The sequence below is a fragment of the Plecotus auritus genome (genome assembly GCF_963455305.1).
Source record: "Plecotus auritus genome assembly, chromosome: 7".
NCBI classification, from domain to species: Eukaryota; Metazoa; Chordata; class Mammalia; order Chiroptera; family Vespertilionidae; genus Plecotus; species Plecotus auritus.
In genome coordinates, this window is record NC_137774.1 from 20,025,590 (window position 1) to 20,050,726 (window position 25,137).

The following is a 25,137-nucleotide window of genomic DNA, read 5'->3' on the forward strand; positions in this document are numbered from 1 at the left end:
AGTTAAGGAAGACCTGGAGGCAGAGAGGTTTTGTGGTGGGAAGGGGCTTAGCAGTTTGGGAAATTGTCACAAGAACCTCTAGACCAGTGGTCGGCAAACTCATTAGTCAACAGAGCGGTTTGCTGATCACTGCTCTAGAGTGACTCTCAGAGAGCCAAAGGCAGAGATTTAAAATGAGCCCGAGGAGGTAAGCAGGAGCCAGGCCCTGCAGAACCTTTTATTTCATGGAAGGGACTGTGATTTTCCATCTAAGAGCAATGGGAGCTTGTTAGAAATGCAGAAACTTGAGCCCTACTCCAGACCCCAAGTCTACTGAGTCATAATCTGTATTTCTGACAAAAGTCGCAGATGTTTCTTATATTCATTCAGGTTTAAGAAGCACTGGTTCCCCCCCCGCCCCCCCCCCCCCAAAAAAAAAGAAGCACTGGTCTGGCCCTGACCGGTTTGGCTCAGTGGATAGAGCGTCGGCCTGCGTACTCAAGGATCCCGGGTTCGACTCCGGTCAAGGGCATGTACCTTGGTTGCGAGCACATCCCCAGTAGGGGGTGTGCAGGAGGCAGCTGATTGATGTTTCTCTCTCATCGGTGTTTCTGGCTATCTATCCCTCTCCCTTCCTCTCTGTAAAAAATCAATAAAATATTTAAGAAAAAAAAGAAGCACTGGTCTGTATCATGGGAAGAAAAACCCAAATCACCAGCCAAGATGGTAGGCTCCCAGGTATAGCTGACGCACTTTATTTTGAATACCTTCTGAGACAGGGCAGTGGTTTCTGAAAAGGTATTTAATTTTTGAAAATTAGGTGCTATAAATCCTAGAGAAAGACCTCACTTAACTGCAGGGAGTTTTGTCATAATAAAATTCCTTGGCCTAGAAACATTTCCTGTGGAGTGAGTACTAGTCTTCCTTAAACTGAAGCGGAGCCACATTAAAAAATGCGACAAGAACTCGGCGCTTGGCCAGGTCAACCCTTAACACAGCTGGATCGGATCTGAGGTAGCGCAGGTCCCTTGGCAGGTCGGAGCCAATGTGGACTTTTATTTATTTATTTACTTATTTTTTCTCCAATGTGTTCTTTTAAAGAAAGTTAAATTGGTGGCAGTTCTGCCCCTGAGCGCAGCTCTAAGTTGAATCTTTAACGCTGAAAATGTAGAGTTTTGACAAAACTATCTCGGGGAGTGTGGTGTCCAGATACCTCGGCGAGTAGGGTGCACTGGGGAGAGAGCAGCAACTACCCACTGTTGAAGCCCTAAGTGACCTTCGACCTATGACCCGCACCTTGCTCGGCGCTTCCTTGCGCAGCTTCCGCCCCCGCCCCTCCCGCGAAGGGCCGGCCCAAGGGACGTGGGCAGGGCCCTGGAGCCGGCGGTTAGGAGCCGTGCCTGTTGGGGGCGGGTCTCGCGAGGGCGGGATTTGAGGAGGCAACCCCGCATTGGGCTGTCGGGTGTGGGCGGGGCCTAGCGCGGGGCTGGGTTGGACGGAGCAGGGAGCTAGTTGCCGCCTCTGGGTTAACTGGACTCCGGCGGCCAAACCTCCGGAGGCCGGGGGAGGCAGGCCGGCCTGTAGCAGATCCCGGATCTAGGATTTCCCGGGCCGGACCGGAATCAGGACCGGCCCTGCCCCAAACCGATCTGCGAGGAACTCGCGAACTTGGGTTAGGAAATCCCGGAACCCGGATCAACAAACCCCAGAACCGGAATTTAGAGCGGAAAGTCCCGGAGCACGGATCGCGGAGCGGACTCGGCGCGAAGCCCGGAGTCCGGATCGCTGCATCGCCGGACGGGACGGAGTGATGTCTGGCCGTGGCGCGGGCGGGTTCCCGCTGCCCCCGCTGAGTCCCGGCGGCGGTGCCGTTGCCGCGGCTCTGGGAGCGCCGCCTCCGCCTGCCGGACCCGGCATGCTGCCCGGACCGGCGCTCCGAGGGCCGGGGCCGGCTGGAGGCGTGGGGGGCCCGGGGTCCGCTGCCTTCCGCCCCATGGGCCCCGCGGGCCCCGCGGCGCAGTACCAGGTGAGCTGGAATGGGCGGGCGGCGCCGCGAGCACGCGGGTGTCAGGGTACGGGAGGGGGTCCTGAGGCAACCTTCTGGACTGGAGGTACAGGGGCCCTGCATGTGGAACGCACGGGACAATGTGGAGGGCAAGGCCAAGGACCCTCGGAATCGGCGAGGTGGTGGTGGAGCACTTAAGGGACAGGGTAAGAGGGTGGAGGGTTTGAAGCAGTTAGGAGGGCCCGGGGGCTTTCTTCGAACGGGGATTGTGAGTAGCTGAGAGATGGAGTTGTGGAGCCCGTGAGTTGTGGGCGGGTTGGCTGAGAAATAGTGTAGGTCCTAGGGTGGGGGGGGGGGGTCTAGGAAGTGATCCGAAAGTTTTGAAAAAGGGCCCTCACGGAGAAACCAGGGTTACCCTGCAATTGGCCTTGGTCCCACTCCAAGTCTGCTCTGTTGTTTGTAGTTGGGAACTGGCAGGGTCCTAGCGAGTCTGAGATGGCTCCCAGCTGCTAATGAGGAGGTGGAAGGGCCTGGCTTCCCACGGGCACCGGAGGCCTAGGATAGGGCAGGGGGATTTCAGCCTGTGCAGTGGAGAGTCGACCCCTGGGTCTGGCCCAGGAGTCCTTTCACGGGATGACTCTGAGTTGGACCAGAGACAGTGGTGGCCAGGCCTGAAGAAGGACACAGCCCGGCCCATTCTGGGCAGACACTCTTTCTGGCTCTCTGCCTGGTGTCGCAGTGTCCAGGAGTTGATTTGTTTGGAGGAGCAGAGCGTCTCCACTGAGTCCTGCTGCTCTGGGGCTGGAGGATCCTGGGAGAGTTGCTTCAAAGGGTTCTATCCAGATCCCTTTGGGGTTTGGCTTCCAAGACAGCTTCTCAGGTTGCAGCTTCAAAGGCCATTGAGAGGCAGAGACTGGGAGCCTGTGTGAGGAACTTAGCCTGACTCTGCCCGTGGGATTCATCAGTCTCCCAGCCATTGTTTCTGGTTGTCCCACAATACTTGGGAATTGCACCCATCCTTTTTCCTGTCCCCACTCCACTTTTATTTAGCCTTTAAGTTCTAGCAATGCCATATTCCAACCCATGTGCCATTTGGCACTGGCTCCTGGCAAGTGTGAGGGAAAGAAGGAAGCTGGGGCTTCTATTCTTTATGTCCCCAGGTAGAGGCCCTCGAAATGGGTCCTCATTGAATAGGGTACGCATGTCTCCCCAGGAGCCCTGGGCCCCACTTTCTGAAGAGAGGCTTAACTGGGAAGAGTGATTTTTCCCTCTTACTACTCATTCTCCCTGCTCCCTCTAACAAAACAAAAGGAAAACAAAGGGTCTGGGTATTGACAGAAACAGACCTGGTCTGGACTCCAGCTGGGGTCTGTCTTTCTCATTTTGCTTGTCCCCTTGGGGACTCATGAGCCCAAGGTGTCCCAAAGTGATGCCTGCATCAGTCATTCCAGCCCTGGGGCCAGCTAGCTGAGCCCTGGCCTGGGAGCCCTCCTGTGGGCCTTTGGCTTGAGAAGGATCTAAGGAATGATAGGAGCCTCTCCAGTTCCTCAGCTTGCAACCCACGGGGAATGGGCCTTGGGGAAAGCCCCTGAGAGGATGGATTCCACAGCAACACGTAGGGAGTGACCTTGAGTCAGTGGCAAGACTGAGCAGGCTGTTAGGTAGCCCCAGGCTACTGGGGGTGGGAAAAGGGATGAGGCACACGGGGAAGGCACTGAGGCTCTGCTTTCCTGGGCTTCCCATCCCACCAGCTCCTCCTTATCCAGGGAGAGGCAGTAGAGGTTGATGGGAGGGAGGGAGGAGAGGGAGGACCCAGTTCTCTCTGCCTGAATTGGAGGAGTTTGGCCTCTTACCAAGTCCAGTTGTGTGCTCAAGGATAAGGGACTTGAGATCTGAGAAGCAAGGGGGGTCCTGTCAGGGCACATGAGGTGAGCTGGAAGAGCAAGGATTTCAGGGCCCAAGTTAAGCAACAGGAGAGCCTATTGAAAGAAGGGAAGTGATGACCCACCTTCCTCCAGATGGTGGTTCTAGCTGTGGATCACAGATAGCCAAGCTCGCAGCTGAGGAGCGTAATGCAAACAACAAAGAAACACATTGCTGGGTTCACTCCAGAGAGTTTAAAATAGTTTTCACTTGTGGAGGGGTATGTTTTCTTCTAGGCCCTTAGGCCCAAGCCACCAGCTTTGAGACAGGGCTGAACGTGCTTTCTGGAGGCCTGGAGGGGGCAGCATCAGGCACAGCCTCCTGCTCCTGGGTGGTGGAGGTAAAATAAAGCTGTGGGTTGGTGCTAGGCTACAGGGCCAGTTCACCTCGTGCTTCTGGGGTTCAGGGCACTGAGCCAGACCTTCCTAGCCCTGATGCAGGTGGGGAGTCAGGGAGCTTGAAAGTACTGGGTTGCATTCTTTTTTCTTTTTTATAATCCTTAGGTTGTTTTTTGGGAGAGGAAGAGTTACTGGTGGAGCTTGGCAGGGCCACGCTGGGACTTCGTGAACTATAAGCAGCCCTCCCCTGGGCCCCTTCCCCCTCCTGGAGGAAGCCAGGGGCCCTGGGTGCGCTGGGGGCTCTGCGTCTGGGAAGTCTGGAGCAGATGTCTGGGAGGGGCCTCTGCTAGGCCTGGCTGTGCTGCCTTGTCTTGGAACTTTCGGTTACCGGAGCACCTGCCCAAGAAGGGTGGTGCTGCAGAGGCTTTGTGAATGCCCTAGTGCAGTCATCGGCAAACTGCGGCTCTGTTGACTAATGAGTTTGCCGACCACTGACCTAGACTCTCGATTCCAATAATTACAGGCTGTTGTTGTTCCTTGTGATTAAGCCCCTAGTGAGTAGCACAGGGGCCTAGCTCACACTCTGCAGGTTTCATTGCCTCAGTTCCTCCCCTTCGGATCAGGCACAGGGTGGGAAAAGATAATCTGGGATGTCGGGGCGGGGGGCGGGGGGCTGGGTTTACAGCTCTGGTCACACTGACTTTTTTTCTGTAATCTCTGGCCATGGCTCATTAAGGTAGAGAAACGGCTGTCTTTTGCCTTTCAACAGCTCAGATGAATCTCTCTCTGATGAGGAGAGACTTATGGCAGGAATCCTGAGGCCCCAGAGCCCTCACCCCCACCCCCACGTTTAAATCTCCAGTCTCTCAAATGCTTCCTTCCCCATGTTTTTGGGTTATGTTTCTCTCCATCTCTCCAGCTGGTCAAGAATCTGACCCTCTGTGGTGAGAACATGGGTTTTGTGCTAGATGAAGAGATGGGGGGAAGAATCTCATCTCCATGATGCTGGGGCAGGGGTCCTTTGAGTTGGTGCGAGTCCCCACCCAGCTTGGCTTGGTTGGCTGGTTGTCTGGTTGCATAATCTGGGCCCCGGGGCCAGCCCTGTGAAGCTGCCAGGGCCTGTGTGTGAGGCAGAGCTGCCAAACGGGCCTTGCAGACAGCAGCCATGGGAAGGGAGGTGGGAAGAGGGTTGGTTACTCCTGGATGGGCTCCACAAATGTTGGGGAGCTGGACCTCTGGGAAAGCCTACAAGCTTCTAAAGAAGTCATTTCTGTCACCGAGATTCCTCTGCTGCTCCTATGACTCTGTCCCTTGTGTCCCAGGATAATCTTATCTCCATTCTCCAGGTTGGGATTGTGAGGGCTGCGTTGAGCCCAGGTGGTGTGGACATAGGCAGAGTCCAGGTGTCAGCTGCTCTGTCTCCCATGAGCTACCCAGGAGCCACAGCTTTTCTTTTGGGATCTTCCGGTATAGGGGGTTGGGGGCTGGGCAGTAGGGAGGTGAGCGAAGGGTCCAGTTCTGGGTTTTGAGTAGGGGCCATATGGTGACCAGATGTTTCCATACTGTGCTGCGGCCACCCCCACCAGTTGAGACATGTCCAAGCCATCTTGTTGCAGCTTGCTTACCTGGGGTGCTGCTGCCTGATGGGCTTGCCAGCCTATTGAACTTCTTTCTCCCCTCAGGCACAGCACCAGGCTGGCAATTGGGGATGGGTTTAAAGGCTCTGCCCGGTCAGCCTGCTCATACCACACACTACACCCTGCTGCTTGACGATGACACCGCCCCGGCTCCCGTGCTGTGCTTCTCCATCCTGGAAGGATGGGAGTGCTTGGTTGGACCATCTGAGGGCCTTAAGAGTGCCTTGAAGCTGGCTAGTCCCAAGGAGCAGGGGCATAGCCTGCTGGGGCTGGAAGGTGGCATTAGGCCCTGAAAACTCCCCCAGGCCTTTCCCTCTGCAGGCAGGATTCTCCTCCCACCCCCTGGGCTCTGCAGGCCTCATTCGCTGGCACAGCTGCCAGGGCGGTTGAAGGGGCGGGGCAGGTGTGGTTTACACTTCTGCTCTCAGACACCTGCTTCCCTTTGTTTCTGGCACTGGAGCCTGGCCTCTGCGGTGTGCTGCTCAGGGCTGGACCTGGCCGAGGACAGGGATGGAGGGGATGGGCTCTGGGCCTCATAGGGTCCTGCCACTGACCTATGCATCCCCGTTGGCTCACTTCCCCCAGCGGCCTGGCATGTCACCAGGGAGCCGGATGCCCATGGCTGGCTTGCAGGTGGGACCCCCTACGGGCTCCCCATTTGGTACAGCTACTCCACTTCGACCTGGCATGCCACCCACCATGATGGACCCATTCCGAAAACGCCTGCTTGTGCCCCAGGCCCAGCCCCCAATGCCTGCCCAGCGCCGGGGGTAAGCCTATTTTTCCCACTCTACCTAGTGGGAACAGAGGGATTTCCTCCGTCCTAAGAACTGCAATGACCGAGGAAGGCTCATTGTTCTCCTGGGGGAGGATCCTGGGGACTGGAGGGATGGGTGGGGTTGGGGGGTCCTTTGGACCATTGACCTGTTAATTGGGTTTCTGTCCTCCCCAGGTTAAAGAGGAGGAAGATGGCAGATAAGGTTCTACCTCAGCGAGTGAGTATGTTGGGAGGGGCCTAGGAGGCCCACCCAATGGCTGGCTATGGATGGAGTCAGTCTCCCCCAGCCCTGTGATGGGGAAGGGACAGAAGAAAGAGCCAGAGCTGCAGCTGAAACAACTGATGCATTCCTTCTCCCTCCCTCCAGATTCGGGAGCTTGTCCCAGAGTCTCAGGCGTACATGGACCTCTTGGCTTTTGAGAGGAAGCTGGACCAGACCATTGCTCGCAAGCGGATGGAGATCCAGGAGGCCATAAAAAAGCCTCTAACGGTGTGTGCAGCCCTGGCTAATCCTGGGCCTTCCCACGGCTTCTCCTCGGCCTGGTTTTCTGGGGGCCAAGTGAGGGTCTGCCATGGGTAGAGCAGGACTTTTCACTGCGGATGCAGCCTTTAGTGGAGCATGAACTCAGTTAATGTGGTGGGACCAGCATGTTTTTTTATGAAATATAAAATAGTAGAAATTATAATCATTCTCCATAGTAAAGTACTTACCATAGTAGTAGAGGTATTATTCATAACATTTTTGTTTCAGGTGTTTATATAGATGTGCGTGGATCCTGGGTCATGATTTAAAATGTAAATCATGTTGCCCTAGCTGGTTTGGCTCAGCAGATAGAGCATCAGCCTGCGGACTGAAGGGTCCCGAGTTTGATTCTGGTCAAGGGCACGTGCCCAGGTTGTGGGCTTGATCCCCAGTTGGGGGCATGCAGGAGGCAGCCGATCAATGATTCTCATGATTGATGTTTCTCTCTCTCTCCCTTCCGCTCTGAAATCGATAAAAAATACATTAGTTAAAAAAAGTAAATAAAATGCAAATCATGTTGATCATGGTCAGAAGTTTGAAAGGTAAAACTGGAGGATAGATTAGGATAATTCTTATCTCCTTACCCATCCCTAGAGAAGCTTTCCTTTTTTCCTTTTTCTTCTAATTTCTCTTTTTTTAAAATGATAATCTAGCACAGTCCCCTAAATGGTGAAGGCTTTCTAGGAGATGAGAATGTTTTGGGGCCATGATGAGTTTTATTTAAAATATGAGCCGGAGGCTTCTGATTTGCCCGATAGCACTTGTGTGTCCACTGATACCACCGTGTTGGAACTGTGGATGGTGCATCTCTTCCCCCCATAAAATTGGGAGTCCCTTGAAGGCCAGGATAAGGAGCCTAACAAGGTGTTGGCCCATAGCTGCCACTCAGTATTGATGTTGAATGAGTTCAGATGGGAAGACAGGGTAGCATTGTTTTCTAACATGTTGGTCCACCTCTAACTGTTTGTCTTTTTCTTTTCAGCAAAAACGAAAGCTGCGGATCTATATTTCCAATACGTTCAGTCCCAGCAAGGTGGAAGGTGACAGTGCAGGAACTGCAGGGACCCCTGGGGGAACCCCATCAGGGGACAAGGTGGCTTCCTGGGAACTCCGAGTGGAAGGAAAACTCCTAGATGATGTGAGTTGGGGAAGAAGCTGTCTGGAGAGGACATGGCCTGTGTGGATTTAAAGACTGGGGCCAGCCACTTGGGCACTTCTGGGAAGCCCTGCCTGAGGAAAAGGGCAGTGCTCCTGGTCAAGCTTTGCGCAGGGCCAAGCCAGTCAGAGGTTGGAGATTTGGAGATTTGTATGGTTATTACAACAGTTCTCCTACAGGTGGCAGTAAAGTGTCTTGAAGGGGTTCCCTTTATATATATATTGATTTCAGAGAGGGAAAGGGAGAGATAGAAACATCAATGATGAGAGAGAATCATTGATTGGCTGCCTCCTGCACGCCCCCACTGGGGATCGAGCCCGCAATCCAGGCATGTGCCCTTGGCTGGAATCGAACCCAGGACCCTTCAGTCTGCAGGCTGACGCTCTATCCACTGAGCCAAGCCAGCTAGGGTGTCCCTTTTTTAATTCAAAATCCTCTGTCAGCTAACAGTGCGGCTGCACAGAGTCCTTTTCCTATTTCCAGTCATTCACTCTTCCCTGCTTCCTTCAGGGCCCAAGAATCCTCAGTACCCTGAACTTCAGGGCTGAAACAGTATTCCTCTTTTGGGGGCTTTAGCATAGCTTAGCTTTGAAAACTCAGCAGCACTCCCATCTCACCCCTTTCCCTCCCCAGCCTAGCAAACAGAAGAGGAAGTTCTCTTCTTTCTTTAAGAGCCTCGTCATTGAGCTAGACAAGGAACTGTATGGGCCGGACAACCACCTGGTGGAGGTGAGAGTGGACCTGGGGCATGGGAGCACAGGCTGATGTGCCAGGTGCACAGAGAAATAGGCTCGGTCCCCTTGGAGAGGGGCCAAGTGTGTGTATGTTCATGCCCACCCCTTGGTGATGAACTATGCTCCCTTCCTCCCTGCCAGTGGCATCGGATGCCGACCACCCAGGAAACGGATGGCTTCCAGGTGAAACGGCCTGGAGACCTCAACGTCAAGTGCACCCTCCTGCTCATGCTGGATCATCAGGTGACTGGGGCCATGTCTCGGGGACAGGGGCAGGTTTATTGTAAACCCTTCCTGTCCCTGCCCTATTTTTTGGCTTTGGTTTTTCACAAGAATCCCTCCTCTGTCTTCCTTCTATCCCCAGCCTCCTCAGTACAAGTTGGACCCCCGACTGGCAAGGCTGCTGGGAGTGCACACACAGACGAGGGCCGCCATCATGCAGGCCCTGTGGCTTTACATCAAACACAACCAGCTGCAGGACGGGCATGAGCGCGAGTACATCAACTGCAACCGTTACTTCCGCCAGGTTAGCTGGGAACTCCCCCTGGTCTTGCAGCCCCGGCCTTGCCTGCTGTCCCAGAGCCCCACTGAGCTAGCTCTTGGCCACATTCTTCACACTCCCCCTGCGAGGACTCACTTCCCCCTGTGCCCTGAAAGGCATCTTTGGTACTCTCTCCAGATCTTCAGTTGTGGTCGGCTCCGATTCTCAGAGATTCCCATGAAGCTGGCTGGCTTGCTGCAACATCCAGACCCCATTGTTATCAACCATGTCATTAGGTCAGTGGGAAGAGGGCAATGGGAAGGCTCTTCTAAGAGCAATTTTCCTTGGATTGATCTAAAGAGAAGCAGCAGGTCTGTTTTCTTGCTCCCCAAGTGTGTGCAGGTTTGGCCCAGGTGGGTGGGATGGATACTGCTATGTACTCATCCTTCCCTTCCTGTGTGCTGCCTACAGTGTGGACCCTAATGACCAGAAGAAGACAGCCTGTTATGACATTGACGTGGAGGTGGATGACCCACTAAAGGCCCAGATGAGCAATTTTCTGGCCTCCACCACCAATCAGCAGGAGATTGCCTCCCTTGATGTCAAGGTGGGCCCTCTGCCCCCAACCTCCTCTGGGGCTCAAGATGGGGTGGGCAATCTCTTTTGGACATTTCTATAGCACATTGGGATAGGATTTCTGTCCAAGTCCTTTGTGGTTAGTTCTGGAAACAGACCCCTTAGAAGTGGGGGCCAGTCTGACACATGTATATACTACCCCCCCCCCCCCCCCAGATCCATGAGACCATCGAGTCCATCAACCAGCTGAAGACCCAGAGGGATTTCATGCTCAGCTTTAGCACTGACCCCCAGGACTTCATCCAGGAATGGCTCCGTTCCCAGCGCCGAGACCTCAAGGTGTGGTCCTCTTTCCTGGTGATGAGACCAGGTTAAGCTCTAGGTGGTTTTTACCCCCATCACTATTGATTCCAGGGGTTCAGGAGTGGGAATTATGCTACCACTTTTCTCTGGCTCTTTGCAGATCATCACTGATGTGATTGGGAATCCTGAGGAGGAGAGACGAGCTGCTTTTTACCACCAGCCCTGGGCCCAGGAAGCAGTAGGGAGGCATATCTTTGCCAAGGTGAGACTCTGCCCTGTTTGCCCTCCTGTGGTTGTGAGCAGCAGAAACCTGAGCTGCTGGTCTCTCTTCCAGGTGCAGCAGCGAAGGCAGGAACTGGAACAGGTGCTGGGAATTCGCCTGACCTAACTGCTCAGGGATCCCTTCCTTTCTTCCCAGCCCAGGAATCATCCCCTTCTCAGCCTGGAAGGGACCACCATCTGAGGCTGCAGACACATAGGATAAGGAGTGGGGTGAGGGTTTGTCCTGTTACCCTCAGCTTCCCAGCATTAGTTTCATAAATGTAGCGATAGGATTCCTTGTTGCTTGGTCCCCAAAGCCTTATTACTTTATGCGTTGGCTTTAATTGGGTTCACAATAAATGCCTCTGCCCTCTGCAGGCAGGCCCAAGTAGGACTACTGGGGGCCTTGCTTTGACATTGTAAGGGAGAAGGTTCAGAACCAAAGGCCACTGGCTTTGCTTGTTTACAGACTCCCCATTGGGGCAAGTGCCCTAGCTGGCTCTGGGGAGCTGGGCAAGGAAGAGGGACTCAGCTGACACTCTTCCTACCCTTTCTAAACCAAAGTTCTTTGCCATTCCGACCAGCCCAGCCTTGCTGCTGGCTTTTTCCTTTTCTTTGGGTATTTGCACTATTTGGGGAGCAGGTTCTTCTATGTGGGAGCCACTTTTTTGTACAGGGGGTAAGTTGGGGTTTTTCAGGGAGCCCTGTTTGGTGCCTCCTCCCTTAATTTTCTTTCCTCAATCTATGCAAGCGGCTCTGGCCGCCATCATCTCCTGGGATGCCAGAGGACTGCCACTCAAGCTCTTGGGCTCAGGGCTATAAAGCCTCCTAGAGGAAGGGGACACTCAAGTTCTCTGGCATGGCCTGAGGCATGGGTGTGTGTGCTTGGTGGAGGGCGGGGGGACTCACTGCCATTTGGAGCTTGATAAGAAGGGTGGGCCTAGGGCTTGTAAAGTGCCACTTCTGGCAGGTTTGGAAATTTCCAAATAAATCCTTGTTTATTGGTGGTGCCCAGACCTGGTCATTGAACAGTGCGGCCACTCATTAATAGACCGAAGTCCTAAAGGCCTTGTCCTGCAGAGCTTTATTTGAGGGATCTACACAGGGACCATCCACCTCACTTCCATAGCTTCTTGATGGACATGTTCTTCTCACTATCCTTTTGCATGACCTGCAGAGAGAGAAAACATTAAGTTACAAACTGGGTGAATGCTCTAGAGCCACTGTCAGCAAAGGCAGAAAAGATGGAGACCTGTACCTTGGCTACCGCCATCTCAAAGTCTTCCTGGGTGACATGGACTCGCCGTTCCCGTAGGGCATACATGCCAGCTTCCGTGCACACACCCTGAGCAGGGAAAGGAAGGCAGGCTGTTGCTGTGCCCTTGAACCCAGAGCTTCCTGCCTCTGCCCCTTCCTTTTCCTTGGGCCCTCTGATTACCTTCACTTCAGCCCCTGATGCTCCTGGCATGAGCTCAGCAATTTTTCTCAGGTTGATCCCCCGGGTCAGGTTCATTTTTCGAGAATGAATCTTCAAAATGTCCAGGCGAGCCTAGAGATGAGAGGAAAAACCTGAGCCCCACTGTCTACCACCCTCCCACCGCCCCCAGCCAGAGCCACGCTCAACACAAACCTCCTCATTAGGGGGTGGGAATTCAATTTTTCTGTCGATGCGCCCCGGGCGAAGCAAAGCTGAGTCCAGGATGTCAATCCTATTAGTAGCCATGATAACCTGAGTGGAGAAGGGGGGTGGCATCAGCTAGGCTCCTCCCTAGGTTGCACCTCACCCACGGCCTTCCCTCAGCTCATCCCATCGCTACCACCACCTCACCTTGATATTCTTGGTGGCCTCAAAGCCATCCAGCTGGTTGAGCAGCTCTAGCATGGTGCGCTGCACTTCACTGTCCCCCCCAGAACCCCCCTCCAGCCGTGAGGAGCCGATGGAGTCGATTTCGTCCATGAAGATGATAGATGGAGCGTGTTCTCGTGCCATGACAAACAGCTCCCTCACCATTCTTGCCCCTGTGCCGAGGCCAAGCTGGCATTAGGAGTTGAGTTCCCTACCCTTACTCCCATCCCCCCACCCCAGTTCCGCTTGGTTTTCATGTCTCTAGCCACAGTTACCTTCCCCGATGAATTTCTGTACCAATTCAGAGCCAGAGACACGAATAAAGGTACAGTCTGTATGATGAGCCACAGCCCGGGCCAATAGCGTCTTCCCAGTGCCTGGGGGTCCATACAGCAGCACTCCCTAGAGGGAAACGGCAGATCTCAGGGCAGAAAGCCAATCCCATGTTTCATTCAATGAACACATACTGATTGCTTGCTCTGTGCTAGATCCCATACTAGAAGCTTAGAGATATAAAAGAATGCATGTCAAAGTCCCTTCTGGTGTGTATCCAAACTGCCTCAGTGCCCTGATAGTATCTCTCCCCCAACCCTGCACTCAGTCTGGCCTGGGACAGGTGTAGAGGAACAGCATGGCCCTCCCACGAAGCCCTACTTCTCACCTTGGGCTGTGCAATGCCCAGTGCTTCAAAGAGTTCAGGATGCTTAACGGGCAGCTCGATGACTTCTTTGATCTCCTTGATCTGCTTGTCCAGTCCACCAATCATCTCATAAGTTGAATCTGGCACCTTCTCCACCATCATCAGTGACACCAGTGGGTCTACCTTGTTGGGCAGGATCTTGTGCAGAGTGTAGCTGTCATTTCTTAGAGCCACCCGGCAGTTGGGTGTCACCTGGGAGAGGGGTGAGACTTTCAGGAAGCTGTGTGGAGAGAACTGACCCAAACTCCCACCTCATCTGCTGCACTCACATCATTGATGTCGATGTTCTTGTCCACATCTACAACAAACTTGCCCTCAGGATGCACCTAAAGAAACAGGGCTCGTGACTTTTCCTGACAGTCACCAAACCACCAACCTCCCCCAGGGAGACCCATAAGTCCTAGAATAACGTGACAGAATGCTGTCCTTGGGAGGCTACACACAAAGGTATGGGAATGCAGCAGATGGTCCCTGGGGTGATGCCGCCTTTACCTTAACCAACACTTTCTTCTTATCCATGGCCCGGACTACTTCCCCCACATAGGAGCCCTGCTCCTGCAACAGCTGTAGCTCCTCCCGCAATAGGCGAACTGGATGGGAAACAGACATAGTGGTCACCCAGCTTCTTTGGTGTTCCCTCCCCAATAATTCAATACCAAGGAACTAAGCACATTTGGAATGGAAAGCTACAAAAATAAAAATTCTATTTAAGGGGATTGCTATGGGGCTTGGAAAGACATGTGCATGTGAATAACTATATACCAATGCAAGGCATCACCATGGACAAAAGCATCAACGTGAAGACAATTCAGGGAGATCTGAACAGTCAGAAGTCAGACCAACTGCCCACAGCCAACCTTCCCCCCTCACCTTTTGCATTAAGCTCATTTCTCTGTGCCTGCAGCCTCCGGAGATTTTGGCTCTTATCATTCACAATCAGCTTGCAAGAGGACAAGAAGTTTCAAAAGGCAGAAAAAAGTAGGAGGTTAAGATCTTGGTCAAGACCCTCAGGCTGGTATGAACTGAGTGAGGGAAGAGCACAGGCATCTGCAGGTTTCAGATTCTCCACTATGATCCTCATGGCCTTGGCCTGTCCTCCAACAGCCTCTCTGAGCAAAAAAGGCTACTTGTCTAACACTGGTCCAGGAACAACAAACCCTAATGGGACGTTACAACTGGCTCATGTAGACAATTTCTTGCAGGGTGGCTTATCAACATGTTCCAGTGGAAAGATCTTTGAGTCAGAAGCCTAAGTTCTAGCCCTCCTGCTGCCAATTAACTGCTAGGTAGAGCCATTTAAAACATCTAGTTCTGTTACCAACTGCAAGTGGGCATAGCATCACTACACCATGCCTCTTTTCAGGGCTGTTGTATGAAATCACAAGTGCCTTTCAAAAATGATAACCCATATACAATACCTGCAAATGTACCTGGAGGTTAGAAACTTTCCCTATGGCTTTCCTCCATCCAATTCATATTCATTATTTTCTTTATTTCTATGGTCCCTGCTCCCTCTTTAGGCGAGAGCACTGTGTTGCCAATTCCTTTTCATTCAGACCTGTTATCAGCATTGTCCAGACTCAATTCTGTCTTCCCTTGCACTCACTCTACCCCCAACCCCCATCTGAAAAACCTCAGGTCCTGAGCCTGTCCTCCCTTTTATGTGAAATCCTCTCCAACAGGCTTCTACCCAAAGGAATGGCCTTTTCTGTTTGACTCTGGAAGATGTGTAACAAACTATTCTCCTACTGGCCCCAGTGTAATTTTATGGATTGTTGAAATCTCCATCAACCATTCATCCCCCTGCTAGCTCCCTTTGTCCCTCTGGAGTCCGTCCTCACCTGGAGTTCTTCAATCTTGGACAGGTAATATTGGCGGAGTCCACTGCCTGCCTTCCCCTCTTCCAGCTCCATCTGAAGACACAGTGTAATTATTAAACAACAGGCTAAATAGCCAAGCCACTTCCAGCTTGGATGGAGGCTTCAGATTTGGGTTCTAGTCTCTTCCTGCATTTCTTCAGAACCCTCCTTTACCCCATGACTAAGCTAAAAGCAGAACGCGAATGCCGCCTCCCTCATAGGAACCAGAACGACCAAAAGGCGAAAGACACGCACCGAGCGCTTTGTCCCGAGCCCGGCGCTTTACAGACCCGGGTGTTATTACCACAGGTGGAGCCGGGAGGAAGGACGCGTTTCCTGTCTCATGCGACTAGCAGACGGGCCCGTTCCCGCTCTCATCGCTCATCTCACTGCGCCTCCGACGTGGCTTTTCTCTCGGCCAACCCTGACCCCCCGGGGGCTGCGCTGACACAGCAGATCCGGTCCCAGGCAGGGCCCGATCTGGATTGGACCACCCACTCCAGACCCACCGACCTCTTGCCCCAGCCGGCAGCCCAACCTCGGATCACTCCTGAACCGCATCCAGCCCCGGCCCCCGCGCAGCCGCCGCCGCCGCCGCCGCCGCCACCACATACCTGCTCTGGCCCATCAACCGCCATCTTCCCTCTGTAGTGGAGACCGCCGGCATCCCAGCCGCCTCGGCGCGCAGGCGCAGAAGCAGGGACTCGGAGGCCGGAAACCGGGGCAGAGAGTGCTTCCGGGTCAGTGGGCCAGGTGCTCGCGGAGATAACAAATAACTGGGGCCCTGATGGACCGGAGGTAGGCGGCGTTACGCGAGGCCGGGAGTTTTGGAAGGGCATAGAACTCCTAAATGTTTCTAGAAACTCGGTTTTAGTTCACGTAGTCTACTCTCTTGGTTCCAACCTACAGTTTATATAAAATCTGGCGACAGAGTAAAATACTTTTTGTGGCCACACTCCAAATGACAGAAAACTTGGAGCCGGGGACGCGCTCTACGCAAGCGGAAGCGGAAGTACGTTGCTTCCTCCACATGCTGCTCCTAGAGTTGTGGAAACGGTGTTGGTTGCTAGTGATGTGGAGTAAGGCGCTGAGTGTGATTGCTACGGCGAGCGGAATCTAGCACTCCGGGAGGAGACGTCCCAGTTTCTACTTTCTCCCTAGATTGAGTGACACTCCCCCTTCCCACCATGGGCAAGAAGGGCAAAGTCGGGAAGAGCCGGCGGGACAAGTTCTATCACTTGGCAAAGGAGACTGGTGAGTCAAATTTGCGCCTTCCGGGAGCTAGACGAACGACTTGTCAGGTTCGCCCCCCGCTTCCGAACATTAAGTTTTTCTCGCAAAAGAGATAGTGGGTTGTGAGGCCGCAGAAATCCCGCCGGGAAAGCACCTCGTGGACCGTATTATTTTGTTGACGCCCCCAGGTTATCGTTCCCGCTCTGCATTCAAGCTGATTCAGCTGAATCGTCGCTTTCAATTCCTGCAGAAAGCCCGTGCCTTGCTGGACCTGTGTGCTGCGCCAGGAGGATGGTGCGTAACTACCGGCACCTGGCACTCCTGGCGGCTGGTTTCTGGGTTCCATTCGGCCTGGGATGACTGGAGAGTTGCATTGGGGGAAGGGAGGGCGGATACAGTAATACCAGCCTCAATTTCTCCACTCCCCAGAACATACACTACAGAGGTTTGGAACGTGTACATAGGACTTGCTCTGGCCACTGCACTTGGCAGAGCTCCTCCTAACACGGAAGAGGGTTTATATTGTCAAGGGTTGGGAAGGAATAGTCTTGGGTATTTTAATCTTTATTCTTCTTTCATAGGCTGCAGGTGGCTGCCAAGTTTATGCCTGTATCAAGTCTTATTGTGGGTGAGTGACAGGTGGTTCACGCGGGTGTTTTAGGGGTGGGAGTACAAGATAATGTGCTCTACATTTCCTTTCTTCATGCTTGAGGCAACCTTTTGGAATACTCCGACCTGATTTCTTCCAGGGGTGGACCTGGTACCAATCAAGCCTCTTCCCAATGTGGTGACACTCCAAGAGGACATCACAACAGAACGCTGTAGGCAGGTGATAAGAATCTCTCTCTTCCTATCCCCTTTATATGCAAACATCCACTTTTGTCCTCTTCTCACCCAAATTTTCTGAAGGCAAGACTTTTCATATTTACTGTGCCTTGAGCAGTGTTTGCATGATGTCTGTAAGCCTGGAATATGCCTCATCCACTCCAGCCTTTATTTGGTCAGGAATGAGGTGTTTGAAATTGGAAGGAGTGTAAAGATTTCAGTGAAATCCTTTCCAGGAAGGCTCACTAGTAGACTGTAAGTTTCATGAAGTCAGACATGGCATGGTTTTTCTTCTAATTTTTTTTTTTTTTTTTTTTAATTTCAGAGAGAAAGGGAGAGGGAGAGATAGAAACATCAGTGGTGAGGGGGAATCATTGATCGGCTGCCTCCCACACACCCCACATGGGGGATCGAGCCTGCAACCTGGGCATCTGCCCTGATGGGGAATTGAACCGTGACATCACGGTTCATAGGTCGAGCTCAACCACTAAGCCACGCCACCCTGGCAGACGTGTTATATCCCCCGTGCCAGGCACAGTATTTGGCCTTTAATGGGCACTCAACAAATGATTGGGTGGACAAATGACTAAATCAGGGACTCCTCCATCTGTAGCCATTCCTGTGTTTCTGCTGCTATAACCCCTTCCCTCCTTTGTAGGCCTTGAGGAAGGAGCTAAAGACCTGGAAAGTTGACGTTGTGCTCAATGATGGGGCCCCCAATGTCGGGGCTAGCTGGGTCCATGATGCTTACTCACAAGGTGCCAGGGGCATGGAGATGGTGGAGGTGGGCATGCCCTGTCAGGCTGTATTGGTCCTCGGCTAATCCTCTCTCCCACAGCCCATTTGACACTGATGGCTCTCCGTTTGGCTTGTGATTTTCTGGCCCGTGGTGGCTGCTTCATCACAAAGGTTTTCCGTTCCCGTGACTATCAGCCCCTGCTATGGATCTTCCAGCAGCTGTTCCGCCATGTCCAGGCCACCAAGCCCCAGGCCTCGCGCCATGAATCTGCAGAGATCTTTGTAGTCTGCCAGGGTAGGTGGGCATCACTTCCTTCTTTCTCTTGACTTGTTTCCTAACTACGAAAGCATTTTTTTTTTTTTTTTTTTTACACTTTCTTATATGTCCTATCGTCTTAGGATACCTGGCTCCTGACAAGGTTGACAGTAAATTCTTTGACCCAAAATTTGCCTTCAAGGAGGTTGAAGTTCAGGCCAAGACAGTTACTGAATTAGTGACTAAGAAGAAACCAAAGGTGTGTTGAGTAATGTGGTCACTCTCAGGTCCTGGATCTCTGGGGAGACTGGGCCTGATGAGTCCAATAGACATCACATAAGGGACCACTCAACCTTTATTTCTCTCCCTAAGGCTGAAGGCTATGCTGAGGGTGACCTCACTCTCTATCATCGTACCTCAGTCACTGATTTTCTCCGAGCTGCCAATCCTGTTGACTTCCTCTCCAAAGCCAGTGAAGTGAGTCCCAGACTTGGGGGAATGGGAAGGGAACCCTGAAAACATGGCCTGAATGTTTCCCAACTCATTTCCCTTCTTCCAAACAGATTTCACTAGATGATGAAGAGTTGGCACAGCATCCAGCTACCACTGAGGATATACGGGTGTGCTGTCAGGATATCAAAGTGCTGGGGCGCAAGGAGCTTAGGTATGATGTGGGGTGGTGTAGGTGCCAAAGGCAGGGAAAGGCCTTTGAAGGCCATGATGTTGATCTCAACAGAATGCTGTTGTGCTAGAGGTTTGGGCTGGGGACCTGAGCCCTAGGATTTGTGACTCAGGAAATTTGGGATGTGGGCCTATGACAGAGGAGGAAGCAGGGACAAAGGCAGATGGTAAGGTCTGTAATGGTATTTCTGGGACAGGTCCCTACTGAACTGGAGAACAAAGCTTCGGCGATATGTAGCCAAGAAGCTGAAAGAGCAAGCAAAGGCATTGGACATCAGGTGAGGAAGGAGCTAAAGCACAGTAGATGTTGACTGGGTGTGTGTGGGGCAGGGGGGGGGGGGGGGCGGGGGTGTCTAGGAAATAACCAAACTCCTTGGGTTGTTTTGTCAGCCTCAGCTCAGGAGAGGAGGAGGAAGGTGATGAAGAGGACTCAACAGCTGGGACCCCGAGGCAGCTCTCTAAGGAGGAGGAAGAGGAGGAACAATTGAATCAGACCCTGGCAGAGATGAAGGCCCAGGAGGTGGCAGAATTAAAGAGGTGAGAAGAGCAGGGAAGAGTTTGGGGAACTGCCCCCCTACCCCCCACAGAGGTTCTGTGTGTGGGGATGGAGGAAGAGAATGAGGAAATGGTTGAGCAGTTTTCAGAGCTGGGCAGGTATAATTCCTCAAACTGTCCCCTCAGGAAGAAAAAGAAGCTGCTGCGTGAGCAGAGAAAGCAGCGAGAGCGTGTGGAGCTGAAGATGGATCTTCCCGGGGTTTCCATCGCAGATGAGGGGGAGACTGGCATGTTCTCCCTGCGCACCATCCGGGGTCACCAGGTGAGGCGGGGTTAGAACAGTTTGAGGAGACCAGAGGATCTGTTTGTGTATTTGGAAGGGGATTGGGGATTAAACATCATTTTCTTAGTGTGCTGCATGATCAATGCTCATGGCTGCTGTGTCCACCCATAAATATATGACTCGGTGAGGGGTGACTGGGAAAAAAAACAAGAGCCTTGTGTCTCAAAGGCCAGGAAGAAACATAAACCTAACATGAAATTAGGAAGATTTGTGAATGCTATAAGAATATTACATATGTGTATGTATCATATATAATACATAAAAATAGAAGAACCAAGAGGCACTCCTTGCAAGAAGCTATTTCTGGTCGATGCAGCCAGGGTAATGGATTACCAGCATAGTGATGGAGGGCTTCCCTCAGAGGGGAGCAGCGCTTCTCGGTTCACTGAGACCAAGTTAGCATCTCGGCGCACTTGGCTGCTGGATGGTGAATACAGGGAATTTGACTTTTAAATAAAAGCAGTGTCACAGGCAATTTGTGGCGTTTGTGTGGGAATGGGAACCAGGTCTTCTCTGTTGTACAGGAAAGTGTAGTGGTTCTGGAGCAGACTACCATTTATCCATGTTTTGCCTCAGTTCCCTCATCTGTAAAAGAGAATAATAGAACCTACCTACTAGGTCTTGGGGGATGAGTAAAAAATGTTTCCTGGGCTCCTTTATTCAGTGGAAACAAAATTCGTAGATTATATTATTCTCAGAAGGTGATGTGGTACCTTTTTTTTGAGGTAATGTTTTCAAAGAAAAATTAATGTTAGAATATTTTAAAATGTGATGCTATATAGGGTATGGGTACTTTTCCATAAACCTATTTCTGCTACCATTGAAGATGAGACTGCTGAGTGGAACAGGTGAGTGATCTGGTCTAGAATGGGATGGTTTTGACAGCCCCATCACTTCCCTGTCTGTAAAAGGAGATAATGTGTTTGCTGAAACTAAGATAATGGACACAGGAAAAAAGCAGTATGTTCAAGTACCCTCAATCTCTGTTTCTCTGTCAAACTTTAGTTGTTAGAGGAGGTAACACAAGGGGATATGAGTGCTGCAGACATGTTTCTGTCTGATCTGCCAAGAGATGACATCTATGTGTCAGATGGTGAGGATGATGATGATGCATCTCTGGATAGTGACCTGGATCCAGAAGAGCTGGCAGGAGTCAGAGATCCTCGAAGTCTAAAGGACCAAAAGTGGTAAGGTGGGGGCTGGTCTACAGGTATTGCCAAAGGCATGGTGGGGTGGGGAGTTTTCCAGGGCACTGGCCCACTAATCCACTTTCCTTGGGGCTACAGTGTACGATTTGCCAAAGCAGAAGACGATAAAGGGGAGGAGGATGGAGAAGAGAACCCATTGCTGGTGCCTTTGGAGAAAAAGGGGGTCCTGCAGGAAGAACAAGCCAGCCTGTGGTTCTCAAAGGTAAGAGGAAGCTAGGGGGTTAAGACTCAGGGAATTGGCATTCCCTGCTGAAGGATGCCTGAAGATTTCCCCTATCACAGGATGGCTTCAGTGGGATTGAGGATGATGCTGATGAGGCTCTGGAGATCAGTCAGGCCCAGCTGTTGTATGAGAGCCGCCGGAAGGGGCAGTCGCAGCCGCCACTGCTGCCCCCGCCAGCACCATCTTCTAGTTTGAAGACTGAGAGAAAACCTTCCCAGTGCCCAGATGATGCCCTTAAGGCGACAGAGGCTTCACCAGGGACAGAGGCTGCCACTGGCCCTGGGGGTGGGGAGAAAGATGACAGCTCCGACAGTGACAGTAGCAGCAGTGAGGATGAAGAGAGGTGAGTGGTTGCAGCTGATGGGAGAAGGGATAATGAAGCAGTGGTAACCATTTCTCTAAGGCGTTTTCAACCTTGCCTGTAGATTGAGAGCTTTAAAAAAATATTATTCTGATTTAACTGTACAGCCATGGTAGGATCTCCGGAAGTTACCCACTGCAGCCTTAAACAGGAACCGGGTTGAGGTGAGGTGGGAGTGGGTCTGAGTGATGTGGAGTGATGGTGGACACATGGTTCTTCTCTTCTGCAGCTGGGAACCACGCCGTGGTAAGAGGCAAAGCCGTGGGGCTAAGTCAGAAGATGATGGGTTTGAGATAGTGCCTATTGAGGACCCAGGTGAGTGGGTCTGCACCCAGTGGGATGGGAGGAGACCATGGATGTTTGGGAATCGAGCTTGGACTTTTCTCCTCCCCCTCTAGTGAAACATCGGATACTGGACCCTGAAGGCCTTGCTTTAGGTGCTATTATTGCCTCTTCCAAAAAGGCCAAGAGAGACCTCATAGATAATTCCTTCAGTCGGTAAGGGGAAGAAAATCACGAGAAGCCGCCCAGTTGTGTGTGTGTGTGGTGGTGGTGGTGGTGGTAAGTGGTAGTTTCTTCTCCACAAAGAATGGAGTGGTCATTAGGGCTGTGTCCTCTCCCCCTAGATATACATTTAATGAGGATGAAGGGGAGCTTCCAGAGTGGTTTGTGCAGGAGGAAAAGCAGCACAGGATACGGCAATTGCCTATTGACAAGAAGGAGGTGGAGCATTATCGGAAACGGTGGCGAGAAATCAATGCACGTCCCATCAAGAAAGTGGCTGAGGCTAAAGCCAGAAAGAAACGCAGGGTAAGTATTGGGGCTGCCCAAGAGGGGTAGGTGGGGCAGGGGTGGGGCAGCGATTAACCTGACAGGGCCTCACACAGATGCTGAAGAAGCTGGAACAAACCAAGAAGAAAGCAGAAGCTGTGGTGAACACGGTGGACATCTCAGAACGAGAGAAAGTGGCACAGCTTCGAAGGTGATTGGGGGAGGTCACCCACAAAAACATGTGGGGGTTAAAAAGTGCCAGAAAGCCAACTGTTTCTTCCATTTACAGTCTCTACAAGAAGGCTGGGCTTGGCAAGGAGAAACGCCAGGTCACCTATGTCGTAGCCAAAAAAGGTGTGGGCCGCAAAGTGCGCCGGCCTGCTGGAGTCAGAGGTCATTTCAAAGTGGTGGACTCAAGGATGAAGAAGGACCAGAGAGCACAGCAACGGAAGGAGCAGAAGAAAAAAAACAGGCGGAAGTAAGCAGAGCCACCAGGGCCTCTGAGAAGGCAGTGTATGGAGGAGGAGTGATTCTCTTTAGCCTGTTACCAGCTGCACCCTGCTTGCATCACAGTCATCTGAAAAGACGGTGAGGGGTGGTCTGAGTGGTGAGGACATCTTCTGCCTCTTGTTAAAGCACTGCTGAAGTACCCTGTTGGACTCCACAACCCTTCCATGAAGAAGACAGGGTACTTTTTTTAAATTGTAAGGGGAACTTGAGTGTTGAGGTGGCATTCATTCTGGTCTATTTCTGGGCCTCTCAGATCTCTCCGTCCTCTTCTATTGCCATTTAAATAAAACCATGATTATAGATGTCTTTTCTGCCAGTTCGCATTAAGTGCTAACTTAGGTGCTGCACTGTTCTAAATCCTATTTAACATGTTCTGACTCCTGAGGTAGAAATGACAGACAATCCACAGGTCCCAGTAGTAAAACATTTACTAGAGCAAGCAGAAAAGAATGCACATCTTAAAGAAACCTTCACAAAGTCACAAAATTTGAAGTATGTATATTTCCTTTATAAACAACATAAAACAAAAATCATCAAAATCATTTCAGCAAAAGGTATTTCTACCATTGTGGCAAGTTAAAAAAAAACAACACACAATGAAATAGGGGGAAGACAGTTAAAAGCTGTTGGGGTTTTAAATTTAGCAACACTTCAGACCTCGAGCAATCCTGTTTTTAGGATTATTTTTCACCTTTTAATAGTAGTGGCTCTGGGCTTCTACTACAGGCTGCTTCTTCCTGTCTCAGGGCTACATACAAACCTGAGCATCGACTCCACTTAGAATCAGACACCTCCCTTCCCTGCAAATGTATGGAAGCACCAAAGTGCTTCCCAAATATCCCTAACACCCCAAAGGACTGGCTTTGCAGAAGCCAAATCCTAAAAGGGCACATGGCTAAGAAAAAGGTTTTAACTTCTAGATGTTTATAAGTTGACAGTAAAAAATACACACTACATGATATAAACCTAGTTTTATATCCTAGCAGGCCCTCACGACAAACCCAGAGCCAAAAGAAGCTTCCCAGTTCTCACTGCTTATGATCAAAGCAGCCCCCCGCCCCCTCCAAATAATCCAAAAAAACGATCCAGATGAAGGCGTCATGTCTCCAAGTGCCAGCTACCCACTAGGGGAAGGGGGTCCTTACACCTTGGGCCCCAACCCAGCCCTGAGACACGTAATTACCAAAAATCTTTCTAAAAATAACGAAGGATTTCACACTTCAGCACATACCATCTAACTGTCCCATCGACTTTTCTTGCGCTTGGGTGGCTCGGGGACAGCAAAACCATCAGCTGTCTTATCTGTCTTGCTGTCCATCTTATCCATCTTACTGCTATCCACCTTGGGGTCCATCTTGCTCTCACGATTACAACCTTCTTTCCTGCTTTCACCATTCCGGCCATCATTTGTACCTCGACCATCATTTCCACCTCGGCTCTCTCCATATCGGCCTCCACCTCCTACATGCCTGTTTTCCCCATGACGATGGCTATCAGTATGACGGCTGCTGCTTTCTGGATAGCGGTATCCATCTCCATGGCGACCACCATCTCCATGACGTGGGCTATCACCATGCCGATTGCCACTCTCTCCATGGCTGTGGCGGCTGCCACCCCGGTTCTCAGTATATCTCTCTCTCTTCCCATTGCTACCCCCAATCCCTTCTCGGCTGTTATTCCCTGAAGCTGTGTTGTTGACTCCCTGGGCTCCGGCAGTGGGGTAGGTCACTGGGGCACTGCTGAGGTTCCCACTATTGCCAAAGCCTGGGATGCCCTTGGTGGCACTAGCAACGGGGCTGTCAGGACTGTTAAGACCCTGCTGGGCTGAATTAGATGGTACAGAATTCAAGCTCCCTGCACTTGTCCATCCACTTGCCCCAGCAGCAGAACTTCCGGCTTTCTGGTTGCTTAAGCTGGCGGCAACAAAGTGACTCTTGTACTGTGACTAAGAAAGAGAACGAAAATAGTTATGGTGAGTTCAAGAAACTTTAATATATAAACTTGGCAATGATATATAGGAACTAGGGTGTTCACACACACAAGACTATCCATACTATCTTGGCCCTGTGACTTTAGCATCCTGATGGCCCCACAATCCTGTGGCTTCTGTGCGTATTAGTCTGGAGATGGATAAAACATGTAAATTAAGGCCAGCTAACTGGAGGGGTAAAGTTAGAAAAGTTCCCGAGATACACAATCAAATGTGTCTTAGCTAAAAAATTACTATCAACCAGACAGCAGTAGCTGTTGAGGAGGGCAACACAGTAGGCTGGTGAGGCAGGGAGGGAACAGCAATCCTGCTGCAGTACAATAGTCCTGGGCTCAGCGTGCCCGAGGTAGACGGCAGCAAGAGGGGTTTTCTGTAGCCTCTACACCTGCATCTCTAGGTTAGCT

At 51.8% G+C, this 25,137-nt stretch overlaps 4 protein-coding genes across 13 annotated transcripts in view; 2 read left to right on the top strand and 2 right to left on the bottom strand.

The window, feature by feature from the left end:
• The first annotated feature begins 1,468 nt into the window (after positions 1-1,468).
• On the top strand, positions 1,469-11,709 carry SMARCD2 (SWI/SNF related BAF chromatin remodeling complex subunit D2). Of its 2 annotated transcripts, none has more exons than XM_080678304.1 (13): positions 1,469-2,005; positions 6,468-6,652; positions 6,835-6,877; positions 7,028-7,150; positions 8,166-8,321; positions 8,973-9,068; positions 9,215-9,316; positions 9,438-9,599; positions 9,753-9,850; positions 10,026-10,161; positions 10,347-10,469; positions 10,594-10,695; positions 10,768-11,709. In XM_080678304.1, the coding sequence occupies exons 1-13, from the start codon at positions 1,790-1,792 to the stop codon at positions 10,819-10,821; spliced, it is 1,596 nt and encodes a 531-aa protein (XP_080534430.1). In that variant the 5' UTR covers positions 1,469-1,789; the 3' UTR covers positions 10,822-11,709. The 2 variants fall into 2 exon arrangements, with proteins under 2 accessions (XP_080534430.1, XP_080534431.1); XM_080678305.1 differs by lacking the exon at positions 1,469-2,005 and adding an exon at positions 2,054-2,190.
• A 29-nt stretch (positions 11,710-11,738) lies between these two features.
• On the bottom strand, positions 11,739-15,837 carry PSMC5 (proteasome 26S subunit, ATPase 5). Of its 4 annotated transcripts, none has more exons than XM_080678309.1 (12): positions 15,714-15,837; positions 15,082-15,153; positions 14,111-14,180; positions 13,733-13,830; positions 13,510-13,566; positions 13,202-13,432; positions 12,816-12,942; positions 12,523-12,713; positions 12,325-12,423; positions 12,133-12,243; positions 11,953-12,039; positions 11,739-11,865 (listed from the first exon to the last, which is right to left on the bottom strand). In XM_080678309.1, exons 1-12 carry the CDS (start codon positions 15,735-15,737, stop codon positions 11,812-11,814), a joined length of 1,221 nt encoding a protein of 406 aa, XP_080534435.1. In that variant the 5' UTR covers positions 15,738-15,837; the 3' UTR covers positions 11,739-11,811. The 4 variants fall into 4 exon arrangements, with proteins under 4 accessions (XP_080534435.1, XP_080534433.1, XP_080534432.1 ...); XM_080678307.1 differs by having other exon boundaries at positions 14,111-14,262; positions 15,714-15,797; XM_080678306.1 differs by having other exon boundaries at positions 15,355-15,748.
• On the top strand, positions 15,825-23,049 carry FTSJ3 (FtsJ RNA 2'-O-methyltransferase 3). 3 transcript variants are annotated; one of them, XM_080678301.1, is made up of 22 exons: positions 15,851-15,897; positions 16,009-16,111; positions 16,261-16,353; positions 16,521-16,626; positions 16,914-16,960; positions 17,082-17,161; positions 17,816-17,915; positions 17,996-18,190; positions 18,295-18,410; positions 18,524-18,628; positions 18,715-18,815; positions 19,030-19,110; positions 19,223-19,369; positions 19,514-19,649; positions 20,676-20,857; positions 20,957-21,080; positions 21,161-21,444; positions 21,692-21,777; positions 21,861-21,960; positions 22,089-22,272; positions 22,350-22,444; positions 22,523-23,049. In XM_080678301.1, the coding sequence occupies exons 3-22, from the start codon at positions 16,287-16,289 to the stop codon at positions 22,713-22,715; spliced, it is 2,529 nt and encodes an 842-aa protein (XP_080534427.1). In that variant the 5' UTR covers positions 15,851-15,897; positions 16,009-16,111; positions 16,261-16,286; the 3' UTR covers positions 22,716-23,049. The 3 variants fall into 3 exon arrangements, with proteins under 3 accessions (XP_080534428.1, XP_080534427.1, XP_080534426.1); XM_080678302.1 differs by lacking the exon at positions 16,009-16,111 and having other exon boundaries at positions 15,825-15,897; XM_080678300.1 differs by having other exon boundaries at positions 15,851-16,111.
• Positions 23,050-23,153: 104 nt separating this feature from the next.
• The window catches only part of DDX42 (DEAD-box helicase 42), a 33,898-nt gene continuing 31,914 nt past the window's right edge, over positions 23,154-25,137 (bottom strand). For all 4 annotated transcript variants that reach the window (XM_080682319.1, XM_080682320.1, XM_080682317.1 and 1 more), the window contains one exon: positions 23,154-24,688. In XM_080682319.1, coding sequence (XP_080538445.1) covers positions 23,978-24,688 — 711 coding nt within the window. In that variant the 3' untranslated portion in view covers positions 23,154-23,977. The remainder of the gene's footprint in view (positions 24,689-25,137) is intronic.

Bases quoted from the DNA above. Each gene is read 5' to 3' on its own strand.
- FTSJ3 (XM_080678302.1), top strand. From the start codon at position 16,287: ATGGGCAAGAAGGGCAAAGTCGGGAAGAGCCGGCGGGACAAGTTCTAT. The intron at 17,162-17,815 runs GTGATAAGAATC...CCTCCTTTGTAG, and splicing joins CAACAGAACGCTGTAGGCAG to GCCTTGAGGAAGGAGCTAAA. The intron at 18,191-18,294 runs GTAGGTGGGCAT...CTATCGTCTTAG, and splicing joins GATCTTTGTAGTCTGCCAGG to GATACCTGGCTCCTGACAAG.
- SMARCD2 (XM_080678304.1), top strand. From the start codon at position 1,790: ATGTCTGGCCGTGGCGCGGGCGGGTTCCCGCTGCCCCCGCTGAGTCCC. The intron at 6,653-6,834 runs GTAAGCCTATTT...TGTCCTCCCCAG, and splicing joins ATGCCTGCCCAGCGCCGGGG to GTTAAAGAGGAGGAAGATGG. The intron at 10,470-10,593 runs GTGTGGTCCTCT...GGCTCTTTGCAG, and splicing joins CCCAGCGCCGAGACCTCAAG to ATCATCACTGATGTGATTGG.
- PSMC5 (XM_080678309.1), bottom strand. From the start codon at position 15,737: ATGGCGGTTGATGGGCCAGAGCAG. The intron at 12,424-12,522 runs GTGAGGTGGTGG...TTCTCCACTCAG, and splicing joins AGGCCACCAAGAATATCAAG to GTTATCATGGCTACTAATAG. The intron at 11,866-11,952 runs GTACAGGTCTCC...CTCTCTCTGCAG, and splicing joins TTGAGATGGCGGTAGCCAAG to GTCATGCAAAAGGATAGTGA.